This window comes from Protomyctophum parallelum (assembly GCF_964188405.1).
Source record: "Protomyctophum parallelum genome assembly, chromosome: 22".
NCBI classification, from domain to species: Eukaryota; Metazoa; Chordata; class Actinopteri; order Myctophiformes; family Myctophidae; genus Protomyctophum; species Protomyctophum parallelum.
Genome location: NC_139714.1, coordinates 24,222,176 through 24,248,406, shown reverse-complemented (window position 1 = coordinate 24,248,406; position 26,231 = coordinate 24,222,176). Strand labels below are relative to the sequence as shown.

The 26,231-nt window shown below is 43.4% G+C and overlaps 1 protein-coding gene across 1 annotated transcript in view; it reads left to right on the top strand.

The window, feature by feature from the left end:
* The window catches only part of pawr (PRKC, apoptosis, WT1, regulator), a 92,374-nt gene that overhangs the window by 48,171 nt on the left and 17,972 nt on the right, over positions 1 to 26,231 (top strand). Inside the window, exon 2 of the mRNA XM_083794601.1 lies at positions 8,096 to 8,230. Within this exon, the coding sequence (XP_083650727.1) occupies positions 8,096 to 8,230 (135 nt within the window). The remainder of the gene's footprint in view (positions 1 to 8,095; positions 8,231 to 26,231) is intronic.

Genomic DNA, 26,231 nt, shown 5'->3' with positions numbered 1-26,231 from the left:
CTACTCCACTACATCTCAAATCAAAATATTGTACCGCTGCAATCGTTTGAAAACTTTAGTTACTAGTTACTTTGTAGATGGGCTATTTTCAAGAGCTTTTTATACATTTTTAACTTACTTTTGGTACTTTAAGTACATTTTCATGCCAATACTTTTACACGTTGTACTTTTTTATTTTTTACAGTTGTAACGGAGTACATCTACATTGCAGTATCGCTATACTTTTACTCGAGTAAAATATGCGAGCACCTTTTCCAACCACTGGGTCACGGCCACACATCCCCTGAGGCCTCCTGTAAGGGTCAGAGAGTCCCAGCACGAAGCCGACGCTAAAGGGGTGTTTAAGAATGAGAAATGTGGAGGCGGGGTCAGCTAAGGTCCACTATTAACCTCCTTCCTGATCCACCGTGCCATAATTCATTCTGACCTGAGATCAGATTCTAAAAAAATGTCTTCTACATCCTGACAGTTTTCTGAAAAAGCTACGTTTCTATATGTCAGTCGTTCTTCGATTTTTCAAAAATAGCAGACCTACAAGCTCGTAGCGCGCCACTCCTGCTATTTTTCAATAGCTAAAGCATAACATAATGCTAACACCAAAAGGGGTTCCCGGCCCAAAATGGGATAATTCACATGATCCTCCGAGGAGCTGGAGATCAAGCACTGCATAGCACACAATTCAGACTCCGTTCCTTCGGAGTCATAAACTAAGCTGTTCCGTTTCGAGGTTGCCACGAGCCGAATAGAGAAATGGTTTTGTGTGGCTGTTATTGATTTGTTTCGTATATATATCGTGTGTTTCCTTCCCTCCCCCGTCCAAAGTGTGTAAGATCCCGACGTTCTGAAAACATGAGAGGCTTATTGTGTGAGAGAGAGAGAGGGTGGGCGGCTTGAACACGGGCTTGTGTGGTTTTTCTGGTGGGGGTCTGCGGTTGTCGGGAGTGTAACGTACTATTTATGAAGTGAACCCCCGCAAACTGACTGCCTCCCCTGGCTCGTCGACCACACACACACACACGCACACACGCACACGCACACACACACAGGCGCGCGGCACGCGCACACACACACACAACCAGCCCCGGCTGACTATATTGCTACCTCCAAAACCCACTGTGGAGGTTATAGAGCGGATAACAAGCTTGGCAGGCCAGAGTATATAGCATTGAGGGCTGTTTCCCACAGATGTATTAAAACTGGCCCAGAGTAACCGTACCGTACCAGACCTCTCTGCCCCCGGTCCTGCTGACTGGGCTGCCCCCCCCCCCCCCCCCCCCCCCAAAGCACAGACCCCAGCCCTGTACTGTCTGACACACTGAGAGGAGTGCTGATGCTGCTATAGCGCTGGGTCAACAATCACAGTGGACTCCAGTTTGATTGTTTGCTGATGGCTTCGTTTTTATTGAAGTCTAGTGATTTTTATTTTTTGTATACGCTCCGCTCCGCTCGGAGCACGCCAATATTATGGTCTCGCACCCTCAAGTGAAAGTGTGTGTGTGTGTGTGTGTGTGAAAGGGTGTGTGTGTGTGTGTGTGTGTGTGTGTGTGCGCGCGCGCGAATTGAAGCCAGACTGAGGCTTCTTTCACTTGATACACACACATCGATGTTGATGAAGATAAAATTGATGTTGTTTTTCGTCCTCGTCGCCAAAACCCATCTGCCTTTCATGAGAATGCACAATTTTTGACTCTCCGTCCCACCGGCCCCAAACCGCTCCTTTGCAAGAAAACAAGGTTTCTGTTATGTGGAATTTTAGCTGGGTTTGATAAGGGTGATAAATCTAAATGTCTTATGGCTGTGTAGAGAGTCGAAAGGTTTGGCACCGGAGCGGCGCATTGTGGTCTCGAGCGAGAACCATGTGTAATATAAACGCGTCTGTGCCTCCGTGCAGCACGCAGACATGGTGAGCACGTGTATAAGAACTACAGCCTATAAGATTTAGAGACTCTCGTCGATGTATTTATCCTGACATTTTCAATCTATACGAGAGAGTCTAAAAGCGAACTCGCCCCCATGGTCAGGAATCCACCTGCCCTTTGAATAGCTCTGAACAATGTACAAATGTACAACATTTGAGGTGCTTAATACCCTGCTGCCCCACCTGTCGATTAAAAAAAAAATAGCAGACCTACAAGCTTGTAGATCTGCTATTTTTCAATAGCTAAAGCATAACGTGCATAACGTGATGCTAACATATCTGCGCCTAGTATTTGAAACCCGTCCGTCCGTAAGTTCTGGTTCCCAAACTTTTCGTGTCAAGGACCCCCAAATGAACATTTATTAGGCCACGGACCCCCCCCCCCCCCCCATTTGAAAACATATGCCAGTGACCCCGATAAGGGAGGATTTTTACGGCTCCAGCAGTGATTCCGAAACATATTAATTTCATGGACCACCCCCCAGTTTCACACGCATTATGCCACGGATCCCCGATTTAATGGCATTTCTATCTCTGATACCCCGATTTATATTGTAAAACCACTGTTAGTTACAGACCCATAAGGGTCCATTTGGTTGCAAATTATCATTTAGCTATGGGTCCCCCCCTGGAACTCCCTCAAGAACCCCTGGGGGTACCCCGGAGTGTAGAACAACTTCATGAGCCATAGCATCCCTATATCTGGCACGAACATTTGGCAAAAAATAGAGTTTTGGTGTAGAGGTTTTAAAATGATGGGGGCCAGGGGAGAGACCCCCTGTCAACGAAGAATACAGGGCTTGAATTATAAAAACACCTTCCAGCGACACGAACATTTCCATTATTATTTGCATAACTATACGGTAGTTTTCACGGACTGGAAATGAAATGGGATTTGCCAACACAGCGGTGGGGTCCTATAGTTCACGCCCCTGTGGGGGCTGTCAGGCAGTATAGGTGATGATGGCTACTAAAAAGCTGGCACGGCTCCGCCAGCCTCTCGCCCCTCACCTCTCATCAACACGACGCTGACCTTGGCAGCGTGGCATCAATCAGCCCCTCATCCCCCGCAGCCCGGCGCCCATAATTGATTGTCACTCTGATCCCCGACACCGTAGGTCCAGTCGATGTCGTTACACTGTAGCTGTTTGTCGTTGCCGCTGCCACCGACTGGCATGCATGATTTAACCCATTGTACACCCGAGGCCCATTCTAAAAACAAGTCTTCTAAATCCTGATAGTTCTCTGAAAAACCTCATGTTTCTATGTCAACCTTTTTCACGTCAAGGACTCCCGGAATTATCTGTATTTGGCTGCGGACCGCCATCTGAAAAAAAAATGTAGTTCTAGGGAGCAAATATTTGAGTTAAAATGTTCGCACTGGGCCCAGGCCGTAGCGTAACGGTCTGGGCACCGGACTGGTGATCCAGTCGCGGTGTGCCGCGGGTTCGACTCCCGGACCCGACACGGCCTTTACCGCATGTCATCCCCCCATCTCTCTCCCGTTTCCTGTCAGCCTACTTTCTATCCCTTAAAAAACCAATAAAGGCGTAAGCCACAAAAAAATATCTTAAAAAAAAAAAAAAATGTTCGCACTGAAAGAATATATATTCAAAGATTTGCGGCACATTTGCGGCACATTAAAAAAATAGCAGACCTACAAGCACTCGGTGCCGCGCTACGAGCTTGTAGGTCTGCTATTTTTCAATAGCTAAAGTATAAAATGCTTAAACACCAAAAGGGGTTCCCGCCCAGAATGGCTTAACGACGCCTGGGCTTCAGCATGAATCACCATTTGTGCCTTAATTAAGTAATCAGTGTACAGTACGGTGATTAATGCACGGTAGTCATTAAGCCCTGCTGTACAGTTTAGACCCATATTGGTCCATTTTTTGCACTCTGAGTTAAATCAACTCTCAGGATTGTACACAGTGTCCATGAGCTTTGGAGGCAGCCGTGGGTCAATTTCACACTTTCAATGATGATGTTTTTTGCCCTCACATCTACATCACGTCCACTGCCAATCTATCATTGCTACTCTGCTGGCACCTCAAATACCTCAAATGATCCATCGGACAGAAAGGCAGGCAAGGCAGTGTGGTTTTGTATGGTACATCATACTTATACTCCACTGCCCATGCATACCAGGGATGTCGCTTAAATAGAGAACAGTCCGCGCAGTAGAGTTTAGGGATCCAGTCCCTCTGTTATTGAGAGCGTATACAATTAACCCAAATGGACCCTTAACGGGGATTATTTTGATAATCGTTTGCCTGTTATCTCTCCTATGGTACCAGTGCCGCATCAATAAACCATTGAAGTGTAGACAAAATCTCATCCAAAGCCCAGGCGGTGGCGTAATCCAGTCGCAGTGTGCCGCGGGTTCGACTCCCGAGCCCGACACGGCCTTTACTGCATGTCTTCCCCCACCTCTCTCCCGTTTCCTGTCAGCCTACTGTCTGTCCCTTCAAAAACCAATAAAAGGCGTAAGCCGCAAAGAAATATCTTTAAAATTCTCATCCAACGATATAAACAATATTCTTCAGTTTGAGTCCGAGAGGCTGAAATATCATCAAATTGTGGGTCCCGCGTGGCTCAAATGCTGAATCAATAACGGGGCCTTTTTGACCTGAAAAAGGTCCAAAAAACCACTGTGTTTAAAACCTCTATGACTGTTGCAAATTCCTGCTGCCGAGGATGGCGCTTTAGAGTGATGGATGATGGATGAACGGCTCATTTTGCTCCCAGAGTAGGGGAGAACGTTTTCCAACCACAACACCCAACAGACCAGGACGGGAGGACCCACTCGCTCCAGATGGCGCTTCTTAAAAAATCCTACATCCTCACACTGGGACGAGCACGGCATGCAGGCCATCGCAGCTTTAAGGATGCTTGTTTTACTGAAAAGTAAACATTTCGAGTCCCTGACATGCTGTCATACTGTAAACAGGAAGCAGAAAGGATTCTGGGAGTCTGGCTCCCTCACGGCTATCATTCCTGTTTTTAGTTTTTTTGTCTCATCATCATCATCACTTCCTCAGAGAGCCTCAAACCAGCAGATAAATGCAGTATAATGTTTGTTTCCTGGGAAATCCTGTGGTGCTCTTTACTGTTGCTCTTGGCAATACGACTATGTTTTATGGTCTTAACTGTAACTGTGGGCTAATGTTGTTTTATAGCCATTTTAACCTTCTGGTCCTAAACTCTTAATCTCTCATGCTTCTGCGTGATTAACTGTGAGCAGCACAGCGTGGAATTGTTGCTCATTCATCATTCCACTCCATCTGTTTGTTTCCAGAGTCCAAGGTGAGGAATTGGCCCGAAACACACACACACACACACACACACACACACACACACACACACACACACACACACACACACACACACATGCACAGACAGAGTCTCTGTTTGATGACATCATAAACAAAAACAACCCATATACGGTTGCAGCACATCGCCCCGTGGCTTTATTTGGAATAAGAGAAATTGCAAAGCAATTTTTGAGCAATTTCAACGGGGGCAAAATAGTCTGCATCTTTGTCCAAGATAAACCTTTGAGATCCCCCCCCCCCCCCCCCCCGCCAATCCCCCAAATTCCAGCGGCTAGTGCATAGCAACATGTTGAGTCACTTCACTGCACATGTCGGTACAGTCTGACTTCTGTTTGGTTTTGCATTAAAATGACATTATTTATTGTATTACTCTTTTTTTTACTGTAACATTTGCAGCTTATGCAATGTGATGGATCTCATTTTGTACTGTATGATTGCCAATATGGTTAAACGTGCCTGTGCCAGGAGGAGCCATATTGTTTTAGTTTCTGCCTATTTTTGTTATGATTTAGTTTGTCCATGAGTCAATCTGTGTTTTTTTTTTTTCAGTTTTGGTGTTAGCACTATGTTATGCTTTAGCTATTGAAAAATAGCAGATCTACAAGCTCATAGCGCGCCACCGAGTGGCGCGCTACGAGCTTGTAGGTCTGCTATTTTTGAAAAATCGACTGACATAGAAACATAGCTTTTTCAGAAAACCGTCAGGATGTAGAAGACATTTTTTTAAATCTGATCTCAGGTCAAAAAGGGTTAACATAGTTGTCTGGTACCCGGTACATTGGGTATAAAATAAATCACACTCGTTTGAAGTGGGGCGCTCTTATCGTCATACAGTACATGCTCATACATCACGTCCCGTGCTCAGCCAATCAATTTGGTAATTGTGTGGCACACACAAACGCACACATCTGGCTAATCGAATCATCTCAAATTTGGTACACACACAAACACACAACCCTATTTGCCATGGGAACGAAGCAAGATGGCGACACAGCCCTGGCTGATGTGATGATGGTATCTCTGTTTTTATGTCAGAAGAACATATCTGGAACCACGCCTTTCAGACACTCAGAAGATCTTAATGGAATAAACCCGAATATTGTTATAACAATAAGTTTAATGATGTAAATAATTTATATACTGTCGGATGGATATGGACCGGGACTTAAAAGGTCTTAAAAATAAAGCTTATCACAATGCCTGCGGAGACAAGTCGGTAACTATTGTTGGTATTAGTTTCAGCCTCGACACGACCGGAGAACAAGAAAGCTTGTGATTTTTCTCTCCAAGGAGCGCTGATAAAAAAAAAGAAGGTTCTGGCAGGAAAGGCATTGCAAATGACCGCATTCCTCGTTCGCCATGTAAGGCTATTTTTACCATTTGGAACAGGCCTGTTACGCAGGCACCTTTTGTTGGGACCTTAGGCTTCAGCGGGGAACAGGAAACACTGGTTTTCTGGGGCTGTTCCTTTGGGACCTCGGCCTGTTTCGCATTCTCTCTCTGATCATCCATCCATTCTACCACCAGGCTCTGTTTGCCTATTATTGCATCTTTACACGTCCTCTTTTGATAAACGAACTCGGCCGCTTTTTGTTGCATACTTTCCGGTAATGCTAAGACATATAGGAAGTTTAGAGTAGACGACGTGCATATTTCATCATGATATTAAAAGGAAAAAAAAGGAGACTAAAAGTTGGAAGCTTTCCCGGGCAAAATGTGCAACATCTCCCACTAAGCAGTAAAGGCTGACTCCCTTCTCTCTCTCGCTCTCGCTCTCGCTCTCTCTCTCTCTCTCTCTCTCTCTCTCTCTCTCTGTGCATTCCACTGGTCAGATAAGGATACCCTCAGGAGGTGAAAGGCCTGTTGCCTAACAGGCCAGTATCGATACTGCCATTTAGAAATATACCCTGTTGGAAGCAAAAAGTCCAGAATTCAAAATTGACTTGAGTTTAAAAAAGTACAAAAGTATTGGTATCAAAATGTACTTAAAAGTAACGAGAAAGTACTCATCATGCATCATTCAAGTTTTCAAATGTAATGTTTTGTGAGCTTATAGATCTCCTATTTTCAAATGGCTGAAATGTAGTGGTTATTGTATGTTTTGTGTTCATAATCAAAATCTGCAGTAACTAGTAACTTAAGTTTTCAAATAAATGTGGTGGAGTCTATTTGGATCTGAGATGTAGTGGAGTAGTGGAAGTTCTCCAGTGAAGTGCCAGAGTTGTGCCGACAGTGGTTCTCCACCAGGGGTCCTTAATTGAAGGGATTCCAGGTGGTTCCCATGCAGCTAAAGGATGGAGAGTTGGTAACCAAATGGACCCTTTATTATACTGTAGATCTTTAACTCCTGAGTGTAAATTCGAGTCGACTACCAAAAATGTTTGGGAACCCCTTTAGGTGTTAGCATTATGTCATGCTTTAGCTATTGAAAATAGCAGACCTCACAAGCTACGTGCTACGTGCTATTTTTGAACAATCGAAGAACGACTGACAGAAACATAGCTTTTTCAGAAAACTCTCAGGATGTAGAAGACATTTTTAGAATCTGATCTCAGGTCAGAATGGGTTAATGGCCTATAGGGTTGAGTGGCCGGTAGTAGAGCAGCTGAATGGGAGCCGTGAGGCTCCCGGTCCGATCCCGGGCTCCCCCAGAGTCGGTGTCGAAGTGTCCTTGACCAAGACTCTGGTCTGAACACCTAAATGTGCAGGTCGGTCGGTGTCGCCTTGCATGGTTTTCCTCCGCCTGACTGGGTTAATGTAATGCAACAATCTATGTGCTATATGTATACCGTATAAATGCACCATTATCCATCGTATTGAGCGTTTTCTCTGCCTCACACAGAGCCTGGACGAGCTGGACGACGATGACGCCGCCGGCGAGAAGGAGAGGAAGAGGGAGGAGCAGCTGGTTCAGGCCAACACCTGCCAGAACGAAGCCATGGCCTCCTCCTCCGACCCCCCCGGACACCTAGAGCAGGTGAGACTCTTTTTAGCACTCTCAGGGGCATGTTCCTTCCTTATTATGTGTGAACATGCTTGAAAAATGCCTGAAAATAGCAGATCTACAAGCTCACAATGCGTTATGCAAAGTCTAATTTCGATAGCATGTTATGTAGACGGCAGCCAGGTCATTATTGATCTGGGATTCTATAGTGTTTTATAGCTCTTAGCAATGAGGCCTGCGCTGCAGCCATCCAAACACTGTGTGTAATCTATTCACAGAAACGCCTCTAATAGGGGATTCACACTGAGACGTACTGAATCCGTTTCATTGGAACCGTTTCCGAATACGGTTGCCTGGTCCCCGATGGCCATGATTCACATTGCCCGAGATTCAACAGCGCACCGGGTACACTTGCATAACACACTTTAATCCTCCAGACGGCGGTTTGTTTGATGGCTGGCGCGCACGGACACTGACCATCAACTCTGCGACATTGTCTCAAATAAATCCAGACACATTGCATTGCCTCTTTGGCTTTTTGCTCTTTGGCTTTTTGCCGTTATACTACTTCACGTCAGCCTGCCTGCTATTCACTGTGTATTCCACGTGTAGTCCGCAGAATAAGATCAGCGCGTACTGCGGTGCTGCGCGTATACGCAGATTCAACAGGAGACGGGCGGCGTTGAGAAATGCGCTGGTGTTACGCGTCGTGCAGCGGCTGTGTTTTTTTTTGTTGAGGCTTGGCTCGTCGACTAGAGATTAAGTCACGTTCTTTAAAAAAAACAGTCCACTTCCTTCTTTAGGTACGCATGCATTCACATTGGAACGATCCGTATCTGAATACACTTCAACGGTCCAGAGACCCGCCCCCCATGCGGTCCCAGGGACGGTTGGGCGATCCGCTCCCGGGAACGGTACGCATCATTCACACTACCACAACATCTGCCAAGTGGTCCCGAGTGCGCACCCGGGACCATAGTGTGAATCCCATATGAAACTATGTTTCCTTAGCAATGAGGCCTGCGCTGCAGCCATCCAAACACTGTGTGTGTAATCTATTCACAGAAACACCTCTAAAACTATGTTTCCTTAGCAATGTGGCCTGCGCTGCAGCCATCCAAACACTGTGTGTGTAATCTATTCACAGAAACACCTCTAAAACTATGTTTCCTTAGCAATGAGGCCTGCGCTGCAGCCATCCAAACACTGTGTGTGTAATCTATTCACAGAAACACCTCTAAAACTATGTTTCCTTAGCAATGAGGCCTGCGCTTGCAGCCATCCAAACACTGTGTGTAATCTTTTCACAGAAACACCTCTGAAACTATGTTTCCTTTGCAATGAGGCCTGCACTGCAGCCATCCAAACACTGTGTGTAATCTATTCACAGAAACACCTCTGAAACTATGTTTCCTTTGCAATGAGGCCTGCACTGCAGCCATCCAAACACTGTGTGTAATCTATTCACAGAAACACCTCTAAAACTATGTTTCCTTAGCAATGAGGCCTGCACTGCAGCCATCCAAACACTGTGTGTAATCTATTCACAGAAACACCTCTAAAACTATGTTTCCTTAGCAATGAGGCCTGCACTGCAGCCATCCAAACACTGTGTGTAATCTATTCACAGAAACACCTCTAAAACTATGTTTCCTTAGCAATGAGGCCTGCGCTGCAGTCATCCAAACACTGTGTGTGTAATCTATTCACAGAAACACCTCTAAAACTATGTTTCCTTAGCAATGAGGCCTGCGCTGCAGCCATCCAAACACTGTGTGTGTAATCTATTCACAGAAACACCTCTAAAACTATGTTTCCTTAGCAATGAGGCCTGCGCTGCAGCCATCCAAACACTGTGTGTAATCTATTCACAGAAACACCTCTAAAACTATGTTTCCTTAGCAATGAGGCCTGCGCTGCAGCCATCCAAACACTGTGTGTGTAATCTATTCACAGAAACACCTCTAAAACTATGTTTCCTTAGCAATGAGGCCTGCGCTGCAGCCATCCAAACACTGTGTGTAATCTATTCACAGAAACACCTCTAAAACTATGTTTCCTTAGCAATGAGGCCTGCGCTGCAGCCATCCAAACACTGTGTGTAATCTATTCACAGAAACACCTCTGAAACTATGTTTCCTTAGCAATGAGGCCTGCGCTGCAGCCATCCAAACACTGGAGGAGCCTCGGTGTGTAATCTATTCACAGAAACACCTCTGAAACTATGTTTCCTTTTATAACGCAACACGGAATAGCTTATCTTTGGCAGCTCGGCTCAGAACAAAGACACTACAAGCTGAATCACCGCACCGTTAAAATCTTATTTCACTCTTGAGACTAGCGAAACTTGACCCGAATGGACCACCTTTGCGGTTTTCACGCTCCCTAAGAGTTAAATTAAGATCAGGATCTGCCATCTGTTCATGCTGCCTTCATTTAATCTGTCTCATCAATATCCAGCAAATAAGACAGTCTTTTAATCTTGGCAGGTAATATTATCTTCTTTCGGTGAAAACAACCCCCCCCCCCGGGGTTGCACATGAGGACTGCAGTCATCTGTAGGAGGGGAAGATTAAACTGAAAATGAAACCAAATGTAATAAGATATGGTGAGAAGAACGTATAATTTGATGGAGTTTTCTCATTTTTTGCGGAGAATGGTAATTTATATTAAAACAAAAGCCATGACTTGACGGAGTATCTCCTTTCTGTGGAGAATAGTAATTCATATTGAACAAAAGTCATAATTCGATAGATTTCTTTAACGGAGATTAGTCATTGTATATCGACCAGGAGCTCTGTGCTGTCAGATTCGCTCTAAGTATATGGAGTTCCTCAGTGAGACATTGTGACATTGAGAGTGACATTGCACTGTGTGATGCCTATTGCCTGCAGTGAATGTCCTATATATTGTGTTTTTTCCGAAAAGAGAAGAGATTGCATCTATAACTGACGTATCCAAAAATATACAAATCCACATGGGGCCTTGCTCAGCTGACTGGTTATTTCTCCGGATCTCGCTTTTAAGATTTGCTTTCCAGACGTGGCATCTGTAACGTGTCCCCCCTGGCGCTTTGTGCGGAATTCTAGGAAACCATGGTTCTATTTACATAAATTGACTGACATATGTACACAAACACGCCGCTAACAAGAGGAGAGTGACGGCACCTGCTGTGAGAAAAAATATGAAGCAAACGGATGCTGATACCGTACCGGCCATAAGAAAGAATCCTGCCCCATGTCTCTCCGCACAGAGTACAGCAGAGTGAGACATCTGTCATACAGTACGTCCATGCTTTCAGAGACAGATTTAAAATGACCCATCCGTCACATCAAATGGGATCTGTCCTTTTGTGTGCCCGATGAGGCAATCCTCACTCCTAAAATCCCAAGCCTTTACCCAATTTGACCTGAGATCAGATTCTAAAAATGTCTTCTATACATCCTGACAGTTTTCTGAAAAAGCTATGTTTCTATGTCAGTCGTTCTTCGATTTTTCAAAAATAGCAGACCTACAAGCTCGTAGCGCTCCACTCGGTGGCACGCTATGAACTTGTAGATCTGCTATTCTTCAATAGCTAAAGCATAACATAATTCTAACACCAAAAGGAGTTCCCGCCCCAAAATGGGTTAAACGGCAGTGGTGGAAAAAGTATTAAATTTCTTTACTTTTAGTGTTGGCATCAAGGTGTACTTTAAGTACTAAAAAGTACTCATTTTGCCATTTCCCCATTTCAAGTTTTGTAATGTATAAAGGTCTTTTGAAAATGATGGACACATTGTGAGCTTGTAGAGCGGCTATTTTCAAACGACCGAGGGCCGAAGTGGTTAATGTGAGTATGTTTTTGTAATAATAATCAAAAACTACAAAGTAACTAGTAGTGACTAAGAATTTCAAATAAATGTAGTGGAGTAAAAAAGTACAATATTTCGATCCGAGATGTGGTTGGAGTAGAAGTAAAAGTATCGGAAATTGGAGATGCTCAAGTAAAGTACAAATACCTCAAAATACAGCACTTAGGTAAATGTACTTACAGTAGTTACTTTACACACCACTGCTTAACGGAGAACAGATGCAAAAGCCAACACACAACCCACCGCTGGATGTGTTCCATTGCTTTGCCTAAAATAAAAGCACTAATGTACACTTTGTCATATGACGCCGGTGACGGCGTTTGCCACAAAATAACAGATTTTCCCCCCCGACAGGTTTCATCAAAATAGTTTTTGTGATGTGACACCGCCACAATACAAAGTGCGAATTTGGCCTAGTCAGCGTACGTCGCTCGCTTAAGATTGACGCTGTGTAACATTTTGCATCACAGCCACAGACTAACCATATAGCTCCCAAACCCAACCCGCAGACAGCCAGACACACAGCAGGGTGAGAGAGAGAGAGAGAGAGAGAGTGCCGTTTCAAGCTATAGGGCTCTGTTTATCACCACGAGACGTACAATTGCCATGTCAGGCCAGAGAGAGAGAGAGAGAGAGAGAGAGAGAGAGATCGGACCTCTTAGGAGTGAACACACGGTAAGTAATATTATGAAGTATACAGTTCACCTCCTGTTTAGAGCCGCTTTGTTAATCCATTTTGACCTGAGATCAGATTAAAAAAATGTCTGTTTGAGAATGACAGTTTTCTGAAAAAGCTGTTTTATGTGTCAGTCGTTCTTCGATAAAAAAAAAAATAGCAGACCTACAAGCTCGTAGCGCGCCGCTCGGTGGCGCGCTATGAGCTTGTAGATCTGCTATTTTTCAATAGCTATAAAGCATAACATAATGCTAACACCAAAAGGGGTTCCCGACCCAAAATGGGTTAATTAACTCCCCAGAACTCAAGACAGACGTTTCTCTTCCAACCAAAACACACACACTGTAACTCTGCTAAAATAATGCTGCCGCCGCTCTAATGGAAACCTCATCGCAGATCTTGGCAAAATAATTGAGGGATAATATTGGAGAATACAAAATACGGACTACGTCAAATGCAGGGTGTGTGTGTGTGTGTGTGTGTGTGTGTGTGTGTGTGTGTGTGTGTGTGTGTGTGTGTGTGTGTGTGTGTGTGTGTGTGTGTGTGTGTGTGTGTGTGTGTGTGTGTGTGTGTGTGTGTGTGTGTGTGTGTGTGTGTGTGCTTGTGTGCGTGCATGGTGTGTGCATGTGCACAGTTTTTCATAATATTAATTTTGATTGCACGCCTCTTAGACACACACACACACACCTTGTGGCAGAAGAATATTATTGTATCCAGTGAGCATGGTCACGGGGAGGCCCTCTCCTGTCCCGGGTTCCTTCATGTGGTCCTGGTTATCAAGCCGTATACCTTTTCTGTGGTATGTGAGCCCTACAAGGAAAACAATTTCCATAATCCTGCAGCCGTGTCGGGGCAAACGGAACCGTATGGAACATTCCGAGGGATCATCTGCTTTTAATGCTGCTGCTGTTTTGAGTCCAATATGGAACCAGATTGGTCCTGGTCTCGGTCTCACTCTCGTTCTCGCTCACACTCTCTCTCTCTCTCTCTCTCTTGCCCTCCTTTGGCGTCACTTGCACTCCCTCTCTCTCTCTCTTTGTCATAGTTTCTGAGAGAAGTGAGAGAGAGAGAGAGAGAGAGAGAGAGAGAGAGAAAAAAAACAGCATTCAACACTTCCAAGCCTCATTTAGCTTTTTTATTTTTCACCTTCCAGTTTTTGAGTGGTGCAACCACTCCAAAGAACAGCAATGTCTGTGACGTTCACCTATGTATGTGACATTCACCTATGTATGTGTGAGCACCAGTGCTATGAGTACCAGTAGGGGCGCTGTTGGCTGCTGTGCCAGAAACAGAGAGAGAGAGAGAGGGAGAGAGAGAGAGAGAGGGGAGGGGGGTGGGAGAGAGGGGAGTTGCACCACTCAGTTCACACGGGTGTGATTTCTTTTTTGTAGAGCATCTTGTCAGCACAGTAAGCAAATGTCCGCTATCCACCTCAGCTACTGAAAATAATACCTTTTTATTTATGTGCAGCCTGCAAACTGTTTCAATATGTTGTCTTGGGAAATGTGATGATTTGATATGGTTCATTTGATATGGTTCCTACTAGAGGTGTTCATTAACCGCCAAGAGCGAAAAACCACTTACCGGTATGTCCCGCAAATGTTATTTAATTCACCCAAAACATACATTTTGTAACCGGCGATCGTTTATTCATAGGAATGTTTTCATCCAAAACGCAGCCTGGAAGAAGAATTCGAGATATTGGGTTCCCATAGACGAAGCCGAATTTTCACTTTTCACTTTTCATTGCACCAGAGCACGTACAGAACCCCCCCCCCCCCCCCCTGAGAAATATTTTGCTAGCTTACCCTGCTCTCGTTAAATCGCTAAATATTCCAAAGCGTTCATATTTTGAACGAGAGGCGGACGAGAAGTCAGAAATTAAGCGCTTAGTATGTCCATCAGATCAAAACCACGGAGATCGCCCTGGATTAGCAGATACGAGGCATTCTTTCTGCCGCGCTAACGGCTAAGTGAACGGGCACGCTAATATGAACCAAGTTCAACAAAATTCAGAATATTATTCATGGTATAATTGAAGATGCGCTAGGATGTGTACACACGTCGGTTGAATTTACAAGCTCATCTACATCTACAAGCTCGTAGCGCGCCACCGAGTGGTGCGCTATGAGCTTGTACCTTGTAGGTCTGCTATTTTTGAAAAATCGAAGAATGACTGACATAGAAACATAGCTTTTTCAGAAAACTGTCATGATGTAGAAGACATTTTTAGAATCTGATCTCAGGTCAAAATGGGTTAATATTGATGACAGAAGGAATCTCCATATTTGGGCAGAACAGGGGTTATATTAGGGCATCATCTGGGAATGCCCATATATGGACCTTTATTATAATAAAGAAAAATTACGTTTTCAGGCCTGAAACAACAGAGCTCCTTAAAGCATTCATATCAATGAAGCTGACAAGACCAGCATTTGTCTTATAGGGATGATGAAACAAAAATAGCACATCGTTTTTTTGCCACTTAAATTCTTAAGCCCCAACTTTCCATTCTTCCATTCTTTGGGTTTCGTTCAGAATGCCAGTCATGCTTACTGTACGTTTTGAAAAGCACGTCTCGTGTGACCTGACTGAATGCCTACAGTAAAGATGGTGATCTTTATCGGCTTTGAGCGGGCGAAATTCACCGAGCCCCCCCTTCTCCCTCCCCCCTCAGAAGTCTATTGTTGGACTTGACGAAGGCATGCCTTTTGGGAGATTTTCAGAATTTAATGGGGTGTCGGAGAGTCGCGGTTAAGATCACAAAAAGCCATAAATTCCCTTTTCAAGAAATGTTAATCTGCTCCATCAGGGAGTTGTGACGGTCTGTAAACGGACGCACGCACGCACGCACGCACGCACGCACGCACGCACGCACGCACGCAGAAAATGCATCTCCTGGTATTATTGCAACATTTCAGCCAATCGGGAGAGAGCACCCATTCATCTTATAGTTTTCCAGTCCAATCCAGTCTGAGTACTCTATCCTGATTGGATAAAATTGGTATCTCGACCTGAAAAAGCATTTTCCCTTTAGCAAAGTGCTCCTATAGCGATGATTACCATCAGAATATAGAGCTATTTAACACTTATGTTAACCCATTTAGGCCTCAAATTAAAAAAAATATTCTTCTAAATCCTCCAGTTTTCTGAAATAAATATTTTCACGATTTTTCAAAAATAGCAGACCTAAGTACACCGAGTGGCGCGCTACGAGCTTGTACGAGCAGCAGCAACAGCAGGGAGTGATGCCTCAAGGTCGTCCTGGCCAATTGAGCTTGTAGATCTGCTATTTTTCAATAGCTAAAGTATAACATAATGCTTACCGTAGTTAAAACACCAAAAGGGGTTCCTGCCCAGAATTTAAACAACATTAAATTAATTTTGCCACTCACTATATTGCCACTCGATTTGCCCTTGACTTCATGCATGTGCATACCCTCTATAAAGGACAAGCACGATGCTTAAATGAGTTAACAATCTTAACAATCTAGGATTTATTCTTGATGTTTTGTGTGATATGATATCCCCGTGTGTTTTCTCTGTAGAGTCCTATATATATATATATGAGGGGCTTTGGGGTTCTGTCACTTGTGTTCAAGCATGATAAATAAAGTCAGCTAAGCCCGTGCAGTCTTCTGCACTTCTGTGGAGGAGTCGTATGTGAATTTCATTGACCTTGTCGCTAGGCTCACACCTAAGACAAATGGTCCTTATGCTCTGGAGCACCACCATTAGGCATGATGGGCCTGTAATGTGGCACCATGCAGGCTAGGATGATATCCCGTAAAAAGGAGGATTTTTTATCACTGTCAGCCACAATGTTCACACTCGGTGAACATGGATAGAGCAGGGGGGGGGTTTCAACCTTTTTCATATCGAGGTCCATTCTTTATTTATTCATTAATTGAGCATTTGATTTAGCCTCTCGGACCCGAAACTTTGAATATTTTGTTGTCGTCGGATACGATGTTGTCCACAATTCCATGCTGTATCGATGTTGGTACCATAGGAGAGATAACAGGGCAAACATTGATCAATATATCAATTCTCTAATCTAATTGTGTAGACTTCTTGTAATTTAAGTAATGCAGGTGTTTTAACAATAATTTAACTCTTGAGAGCGTAAAATCAAACCATAGTAGTCCATTTGATTTCACTTTACATTTTACACTCTCAAGAGTTAAAGATCTATAAGGGTCCATTTGGTCACCAATTCTGCATCATTTAGCTGGGGACCACCTGGGAATCCCTCAAGAACCACTGGTTGAAAACCACTGGCATAGAGCAATGAATAACTGTATTTTTGGTACTTTTCCTTACAGGAAAACAAACGACACTGTATGTAAATTAGTTTTATGTACAGGGTATAAAGTGGATTATATGGTTTATAGATCTCTTCTTCATTGGATATTGACATGTAACAGTATAATTAGCTGTCATTTAAATGACACGGTATAGTAACAGCCAAAGCAACAATCTTTCAGCTTGTCTAACTATTGCAACCGAAATTGGTGGTGATGATAATGCTCTCTTGTACAATCTCATTGTATTGTCAATGTGCCAGTGACGCACGCACTCACGCACGCACACACACAAGACAGAGATGAAGAGAGAGACTGACAGGGAAAGAAACACAGTTTGACATTACCGTGTCAGTAAGTATTAATATCATGCCTCCTGGTGGAGGTTTTTTGCTCCACCAAGTGCCCATTAGTAGTCTCTGTTGCTCTCATTGAAGTGTGCATGTGACAATGGTATTTCACTTAGTTGCACTAGTATCTTCATTTTGTCTTTGAAAGATTTTGCACACAATTCGTGTTTGTACAGCAACATATGTAACTTCAAATAGATTCAGGTGGAAATGAAAGAGAATAATGCACTGATATGTATTGATAGTATCAAGTGTGTCAGTCTTAGAACTCAGCACAGCACAGGCATGCATTAATTAATACAACTGATTAAATCCATTAATTGAATCCTTTTACCCTCGTATATAGTAAATGGCAATGCAGTCTCAGACTCATTGTGTATAGAAATAGTTGGAATAAAAAATGAAAAAAGCAATGCATTAGAAGGACATTCTAATGTGTGTGTGTGTGTGTGTGTGTGTGTGGGGGGGGGGGGTGATTGTGAAAGTGAAATATCCCTTTATTGCCTTTAAGTAGACACACTTCACAGAGTTCATTTGTAGTTAAGTAGACACAGACGTGTACCGCTCCAGTGTCTGTCAAACCAGCCAATTGATTTGCACGTACTAGCCTATGCTGCACAAAACCAGACGCCATGAAAAATAGATTTTCTGTCCTTTTGTTACTTAGTCTGAAGGTCAATCCTGGAGGTCAGTCAAATACCGATTTTAAAGCTTGGATTTATAATTTATAATTTTCTTTTCTAATTCACTCAAATGCACCGTTTCCATATTATTTAAATCATATCACCACAGAGTGCTTTACTGTATATAATGTGTGCTTCTTTGAGTCCTGGTGACCGGTTTACAATTACAATTTACAATTTACAATTTAGGCATTTAGCAGGCGCTCTTAATCCAGAGCGACTTACATTTAAGCAAGAACAAAAGCATGGGAATACATCACATAAAAGCATTTATCATGAAACATGCGTAAGCTAAGAAGGTAACAGTGGAATATCTATATGATGAAACTATACATACACTATACATAATAAACTATACATATTCACTACTATGCTATACATATGTACTATGGCGTGCTATGACTATATACAATACAATTATAGTGCTGTCTACATAACATGCTATAAGTCTGTGTCAAATGCTATCTAAGGCAACAGAAATGCTATCTAAGGGTTTGATCCAACCGTCATAAATGTGCAGTTCATCACCTGCTCAAAAAGATCTACCTACCAAAAGAATAATTATGATCCCGTTGCTGAATATAGTTTAAAAATCACACGTGTGTGAAGTGGGGGGGCACTCTTATCATCGTACATCATTGTACGTCATCCCGTGCTCGGGCCATTCACATCATCACATTCTGTGCTACGGACGCACAGACACACAAAGCTGTGCATAGGAGGGGCTAGTGCCGCACACAAATGTACCTGAGGGGTCTTTGGAATAGTGGCGAAGGTGTTACATAATTCTTGTATATAACTTTTTGTAATGCTACTGACATTTGTGTGCAACACTCTTGAAAACAAATAATTGCTTTGTGGGTTTGAGCTGACAGGCCATTTTTTTTACGTCAATCAATCAAGTCAACTTAATTCAAGTGGCAGATGCCAAAAATAGGGTTTTTTATATTAAATTCTATATGTTTTTTAGGGCATGTCGTGTGGTCTACCTGCACAGCCTTTGTGATCTTACTGCTACTGGTAGATCGCGATCTACCTTTTGGGCACCCCTGCTAACTCGTATGAAATCACATTTTCATTCTAGGGCAGTAGAAATCTATCCAGGCAGGGCCAGGGGACGTTAGACCTTGGGTTTTCCCTCCTATCACAGTATGACCATGGATTAACCCATTTTGACCTGAGATCAGATTCTAAATCCTGACGGTTTTCTGAAAAAGCTGTTTCTATGTCAGTCGTTCTTCGATTTGTCAAAAATAGCAGACCTACACGCTCATAGCGCGCCACTTGGTGGCGCGCTATGAGCTTGTAGATCTGCTATTTTTAAATAGCTAAAGCATAACATAATGCTAACACCAAAAGGGGTTCCCGCCCAAAATGGTTTAACATATAGACAGCATTTTCTACAGTTCTGTACCAATAATGTGTATTATTAACAGAAATAACAAATGCTAAATTGTGTCTATATAAGCAGGGATCTATATGCACATTCATATTATAGATTTATCTGCTTTTGCAGTTTGCACACCAGCCAACTCGAATCCAAAAGAAGCCCCTCCCTTGGATTTCACTTTAAATTTCTCTCCTCTCTCTCCAGTTCCGAGTAGTACAAAAACTCTGTTCCATCTCTAACAGCTCCTGTCTCAAGCACAGTGATGTGAGACATTGTTTGGCCATCCCCAGTAAGCCTTATTAATCCTTTAAATAAGTCCATAATTTGTGTGCAGTGAGCAGAGCTCTTCTGTGACCATGATGAGACCATCGGTGCAAACAACTTCCCCAAAGTCCCTTCCAAAGTTTAGGTTTGAATTTTCTAGTCGTCTGTTGTGGTTTGCACACATTACCCCATTTAGACCCGAGGACGCATCTGTGTCACCTCGTAGCTCGTTAACGGAGAGACAGCTGACCTCCCGGAAAGACTGCCAGGGCTCATACTGTACACATACTCCAGTTTTTGGTGATAGGTTATCACCGTTTTTAGGTGATAGCGGATAGCGGATGTTAAGGATTGACCCCGCCTCCCAGGGGTTTACATAAATCCAAGGGGACCGCCCACCCAGCTTCTAGACCAATCAGTGAACGGGGTGATAGCTCCAGAGTGAAAAGACTTGTTGTCTCCACCAGGCCGAAGGCATGTGGGGAGAGTATGTTTTGCACTCCGTCCGTCCGTGTGTCCGTCCGTCCGTCCGTGTGTCCGTGAGCAGCTAATCTCGGCCACCGTTAACCCGGTCGATGCCAAATTTTGCACACACACTCCCTGGATGCCAACGATGAACCTCTGCCCCAAACTTTCCAGAACGGCCTGTTATAGCGCCACCAGGAGGCCGCTTTGTGCAAAACAAGTTTTTGCACAGTACACCTACAGATTTTGTCCAAACATCACGCAAATTGGTACACAGTCTCTCTAGAGCCATTCAACGAAACCGATCTTTCAGATTTCTCAGACTCCATCCTGATTGGTTAAGATTGGCTTCCAAAGTTCACAGGAGTGCTCAGTTTCAAACAAAATGCTGCAAATCATGAACACATCGCGTGATTTCCCTGAAATTGTGCACCCACATTCCCACTAGGCCCAGGACGAAATGCCACATGAACAATTTCAACTCAGACTCAAGGTGGCGCTATAACTGGCCGAAAAGTGTTTTTACCTCTAACTGCACGGATCTGTGGATAACTTTGTATGCCAACTCCCTAGAGGCCAAGGAAAAACCTTTGCCTGGAATTTTTCACATCTGCTCTTTATAGCGCCACCAGGAGGCCGACATATGTAAAACACATTTTCTATTATTACTCCTTCAGATTTTATCCAAATTTCACGCAAATCGGTATACACTATCTCCATAGTAGAAGTTCTCATAATCGGCTCTAGTGAGCAGAAAGAATCAATATTAAGCAGACTTGGCAACCTGACTGTAGACAGTAACAGTACAGTAAAGAACCTGGGGGTTATTATTGATTCCGAATTGAATTTTAATTCACACATTAATCATGTTACCAAGATTGCCTTTTTTCACCTTAGAAATATTGCACGAATCAGAGCCTATGTGTCCTTGGACGATGCAAAAACGCTAATCCACGCCTTTGTTTTCTCTCGGCTTGATTACTGCAATGCACTTTTTTCAGGACTGCCTAAGAAAACAACTGACAGATTACAACTTGTCCAAAATGCAGCAGCCAGAGTTTTAACTAGAACTAAGATGAGAGAACATATTACTCCAGTTTTGGCATCACTGCACTGGCTTCCGGTTGTTTTTAGGATTGATTTTAAAATTCTTTTACTTGTCTATAAAGCCCTCAATGGTCTCGCACCTTCCTACCTACATGACTGCTTGCCTGAATATGTCCCAAACCGCCCGCTAAGGTCTTCTACTGCTGGCCTGCTCGCTTTGCCTAAAAAAATGGCAACTAAAAAATACGGGGAAGCAGCTTTTTGCTTCTACGGGCCATCGGCATGGAACAAGCTCCCTCTGTACCTTCGTCAGGCAGCCTCTGTAGACATTTTTAAAGCTCAGCTCAAGACCCACTTCTACAACATTGCCTTTAAGTGATCTTATATTTTGTGTTATTCATGTCCTCACTGTATTGCACTGCTTGTTTTTTAATGTCGTTGCCTTGCTTTTCTTTTATGCTTTGCTTTTATTTTATTCTCCATTGTTCTGTAAAGCACTTTGAGCTGCATTTGATGTCATGAAAGGTGCTATACAAATAAAGTTTTATTATTATTATTATTATTATAGTCATGTGATCAACACGGAGCGGCACCATTTCCCATCTTCCATCCTGATTGGCTAAGATTGGCTTCCAAAGCTCACACGATTCGTCCATTTCGAAAAAAGGCCACAAATCACAAACACAGTGTGCAATTTCCGTTAAATTATACACGCACATTTTCACTAGGCCGAGGACGACATGCCACAATTTCTTCCTCAAAATCAGCCTCACGGTGGCGCTATAACAGGCAAATTCCTGTTTTTAGCTATAACTGCATCGATCTGTATACAAATTATGTGTGCACACATGGAAAAACATTGTACCTGCATCCCTCGAACACGAACCTCCGGCCCAAATCTTCCTCAACAGCCTGTTATAGCGCCACCATGAGGCCACAACCTGACCTGCCCTGGTGGAGACATGTGCCGATTGGCACTTTGTCTAGTCTGATAGTGAAAACGGAGAGATGGGTCTGTGTCCGCGGTGATAGCTGATCATCACCGCGACTGGCGTAATGGTGTAGTTTTCCAACCCTTTAAAAACTACACCACGGTGATAAGCTATCACCAAAAACTGGAGTATATGTATGAGCCTTAACACGGGCCAAACCCCTGTTGCAGCACTCGCGAGAGGGCACCACACGAGCTACATATCGTACAAATGATACCCCCAGAGTCTCCCGAGAGGAGTTGGAGGAAGATTCAACGGCAACAACGAGTCAACGACAGTGACACGGACACAGAGAAGGCTCAAACAAACCCACCTTGAATCAAAGATACCAGAGTAAAGGTCAAGTGTGGACAAGGACGGATGCATGCACACACACACCGCACAGACTTATAGTTTGGTGACAGTGGTGAGACGTAGGAGGACCCTGTAGCAACTCATAATGTAATAGCAACTCATAATGTAATAAGGGCTCAAAAAGGCTCATAATGTAATAAGTTAAATGTAATAAAAACTAGAGCTGGGACTCGATTAAAAGAATTAATCTAATTAATCAGAGGCTTTGCGATTAATTAATTAATCTAGATTAATCGCATTTTAATCGCATATCATTATTTGACCCGAGAACAGTGAGAAAGCAATTTTTTCAAATGGATTTTGTTATACTAGTGAATCAATGAATAGTGAATACATAAGTTTAAGCAATAAAACATTGTTTTTGTAGTAATAGGGGTAATAATTATTTATTGAATAATTGCACACAACTGTGCTGTAATCCACGCTACCATCGGATAGCCTTTTAAATCCTATTTCCAATCCACGGGGACAAGCAAAGTGATCTCAGCGGCTTCCCCCAGTCTTATATAATTGCATCTTTGATGCATTTACAAGCTAACCATGATCAAAAACTATATTTTTGAAAAATCGTGAAAATGTAATATCTAATATTTCACAGTGATTTCTTTTTTAAACTCAAGTCTTTGCTTCTGGGGGTCCCTGAAACGACACATTTTCAAATGAGGCTCCACGGCCAAATACAGATAATTCTGTGGGTCCTTGACATGAAAAAGTTTGAGCACCAGTAAATTTTTCCAGTCAGGATTTTAAGACATTTTGTAGAATCTGGTCACAGGTCTTAATGACGGGTCTCACAGCAGGTCTCAATCACCCACTACTGGATTCGTATAGTTAATGGAAGAATAAATCGGCGTTATTAAATGTACACGTGACACGTCCACAAACATAGAAAAAACATTCTAAACCAGACTTCAGATCTAGATGTAAAAGCCAAAATGTATCGTGTCAAACAAAGGCCAACTGTCGTGGCTCATCGCGGCAGTGTCGACCGGAGGAACCATTTCCCAAATGCCTTCTATATCCTCTCGGCTATCCTCCCCCATCTTTTATGAATATGTCCGTCCAGGCCTGAGTCACCGGAGAGAGAGAGATATGGGGGGGGGGAGGAAGAAAGAGTGGATTCTGTACGGCGCTGAATAGTGCAGGTGGTAATGGATGACATGTCACAGAGACAGAGCGGCATGGTGCATGCTAAGAGGCCGAGGCGCATAGCGGCAATGCACACCCACTAAAGCGCCGGGTTCGGACTGATAGAGTGAAGCGGAGCGGAGAGTCCTCAATCAAAAGCAGTGGCCCTTCACGGCACAAGGCCTTAGGAAAAGAGGAGATATGTATTCATCTGATGGCGCCGGGTGACACAGACCTCATTTTTAACCCATTTTGGGCGGGAAGTAACCCCTTTTGATGTTGTAAGCATTATGTTATACTTTAGCTATTGAAAAACAGCAGATCTACAAGCTCGTAGCGCGGCACCGAGGGCCAATTACATATAATTTTGGGGGCCCTCCTTGACATGAAAATGTTTGAGAACCACTGACAGAGACACATGGGTTTTTCAGAAAACTGTCACGTCAAAAGACATTTGTAGAATCGACCTCGGGTCTAAATGGGTTAAGATGGAAGCGCTACCTTACCAAAAGGGAATTTGCGGGGAGCCTCGGCTGCATCGCCGCTGTATAGATCTAAGCAACCTTTAGATTATACCGTAATGGGGAGAGAAAAAAAGATGATGAACTCGCACCTCCTGTTGTGGAAACAAGATTGTTCAGAAACAACTTGGGGCTACAGGGCTCTGGGTGAGCCATTAAATGCGGTAATGCTCATCTATATATCAATTTAGCAGCTGCAGTTTCACGAATGTTTATACACGACCTAAAGGCTTTCTATAAAAGCCACTACTGCTGATGAATTTCTGTTCTCCTGTTGGATGGATATGTCTTTTTATTTGTTTGTGTGTTTCGTCTGTGCTGCTGAACGGACAACGCCTATAAGGCATACTATACTAGCCTAGAGTTGTTCAGCTTCCTGACACTGTGAAGTACTCAAACGCCCAGTCTGACATGAATGGACTTTGTTATAAATACATTTTAATGTTCATGATAAAATACCAACAAAAATTATTCTACTCTGCCTGTGTCTCATAATAGGAAGGCTGCGTGTGGGCAGTTCAGAAAGCCGTCCACCAGTGACATCATCGCATTGCAACTTTTCAGGAATAGAAAGCCAATTTTATTTTAGCTATTTTATCACAAGGTCCAATTATATGAAGATAGGTTGAAAAATGGTTTAAGTGGTTAAAACCACTTAAAAAAAAAGACAACGGGCTTGCACATCCAGTTAAAAGCAGGTGCAGGACTAAGTGATCAACACAGGTCAAATAGCGACGTCCTCACAGACCCACTTTTCCACCGGTTGGTTCCCAATGGGAACCGGTTCAGTTCTTTTTGGTTCTTAGTCCATGAGCCAGAGCTCCAAAATGGTAACGTTAATTATACCTATAGTCCTGTATTGCAGCCAATGAGAACACTCACTGACACACTCTCTCTATCTCTCTGTCTGTCTGTCTGTCGGTCGTCGACTGTATCGATAGATGATCAGATGATATATAACCTTTATTCCTTGGGTAAATACCTGTCCTGTGTCGTACAATGGTAGCTACAGTATATTAGCCCAATGTTGCTGTTAAATAGTGTATAAAACCAACTCATTTCACTTGAATAATGTTGATAAAACCACATCGGAGCAAACTTTTGGACAGTGTGCCTGTGTGCGTGCGGAGAGTTATTTCATGAAAATCAAGATTTAATGTCCTGTCTCGCTGCAGCCCACGTAGGCTACACGCTTCACAAACATTTCGCCCTGTGTAGCCTGGCTATCCCGTGTGTGTGTGTGTGTGTGTGTGTGTGTGTGGGGCGTGCACGCAGAGAGAGAGAGAGATGCGTCCTGTGTCGGTCTCGCGCTTGTATCACGGCATCCTGCACATGCGTGAGATGTCAAAATGAATTGGAATTAAAAAACAAATGATGTGTATAGCCTATATCGGGTCCGGATCGCATCTCGGTGAACTCTTGCAGTGACGATTAAAAAAACCCAGCCATGAAGGTAATTGGTAGGAAAGATTCTCCATCTCTTCAGACAATCTTTGAGAAAACGGTGCTCAGTCTGTCAAATAGAGTGTTGTCTGATCCTTCACATATATTGTCTTCAGAGTATGAGCTGTTACCCTCTGGTAGACGCTACAGAGCGTGTCGTTGCAATAGAGCAACCGCTTCAAACTTTATTTTCTTCCCACTTCAATTGTTCTACTAAACAACCGCCACATAGTTCTTAGTGGGGAGGGACTTCTTGACCTTTATCAGTTATTTATTGCACTTTACTGTGATACTATAACCTGTGAATACTCTAGCACTTTATATTATATACCTTCTCTGATTGCAATTTTGCACTGATCTCTTGTGATACTCTTGTGATACCATACTTTGCTGCTACTGTGTATTGTCTTTTGTGTATTGTCTGTCTGTTTTAAAAAGCGTCCCCCTCGTGGGACAATAAAGTATATCTCATCTCATTAGAAAAAAAGACTCCTGCAGTGTGAAATACACGACGATCTGATGACTCGCCGACAACTTTAAAACTCCTACAGTGTGCAGGGGGC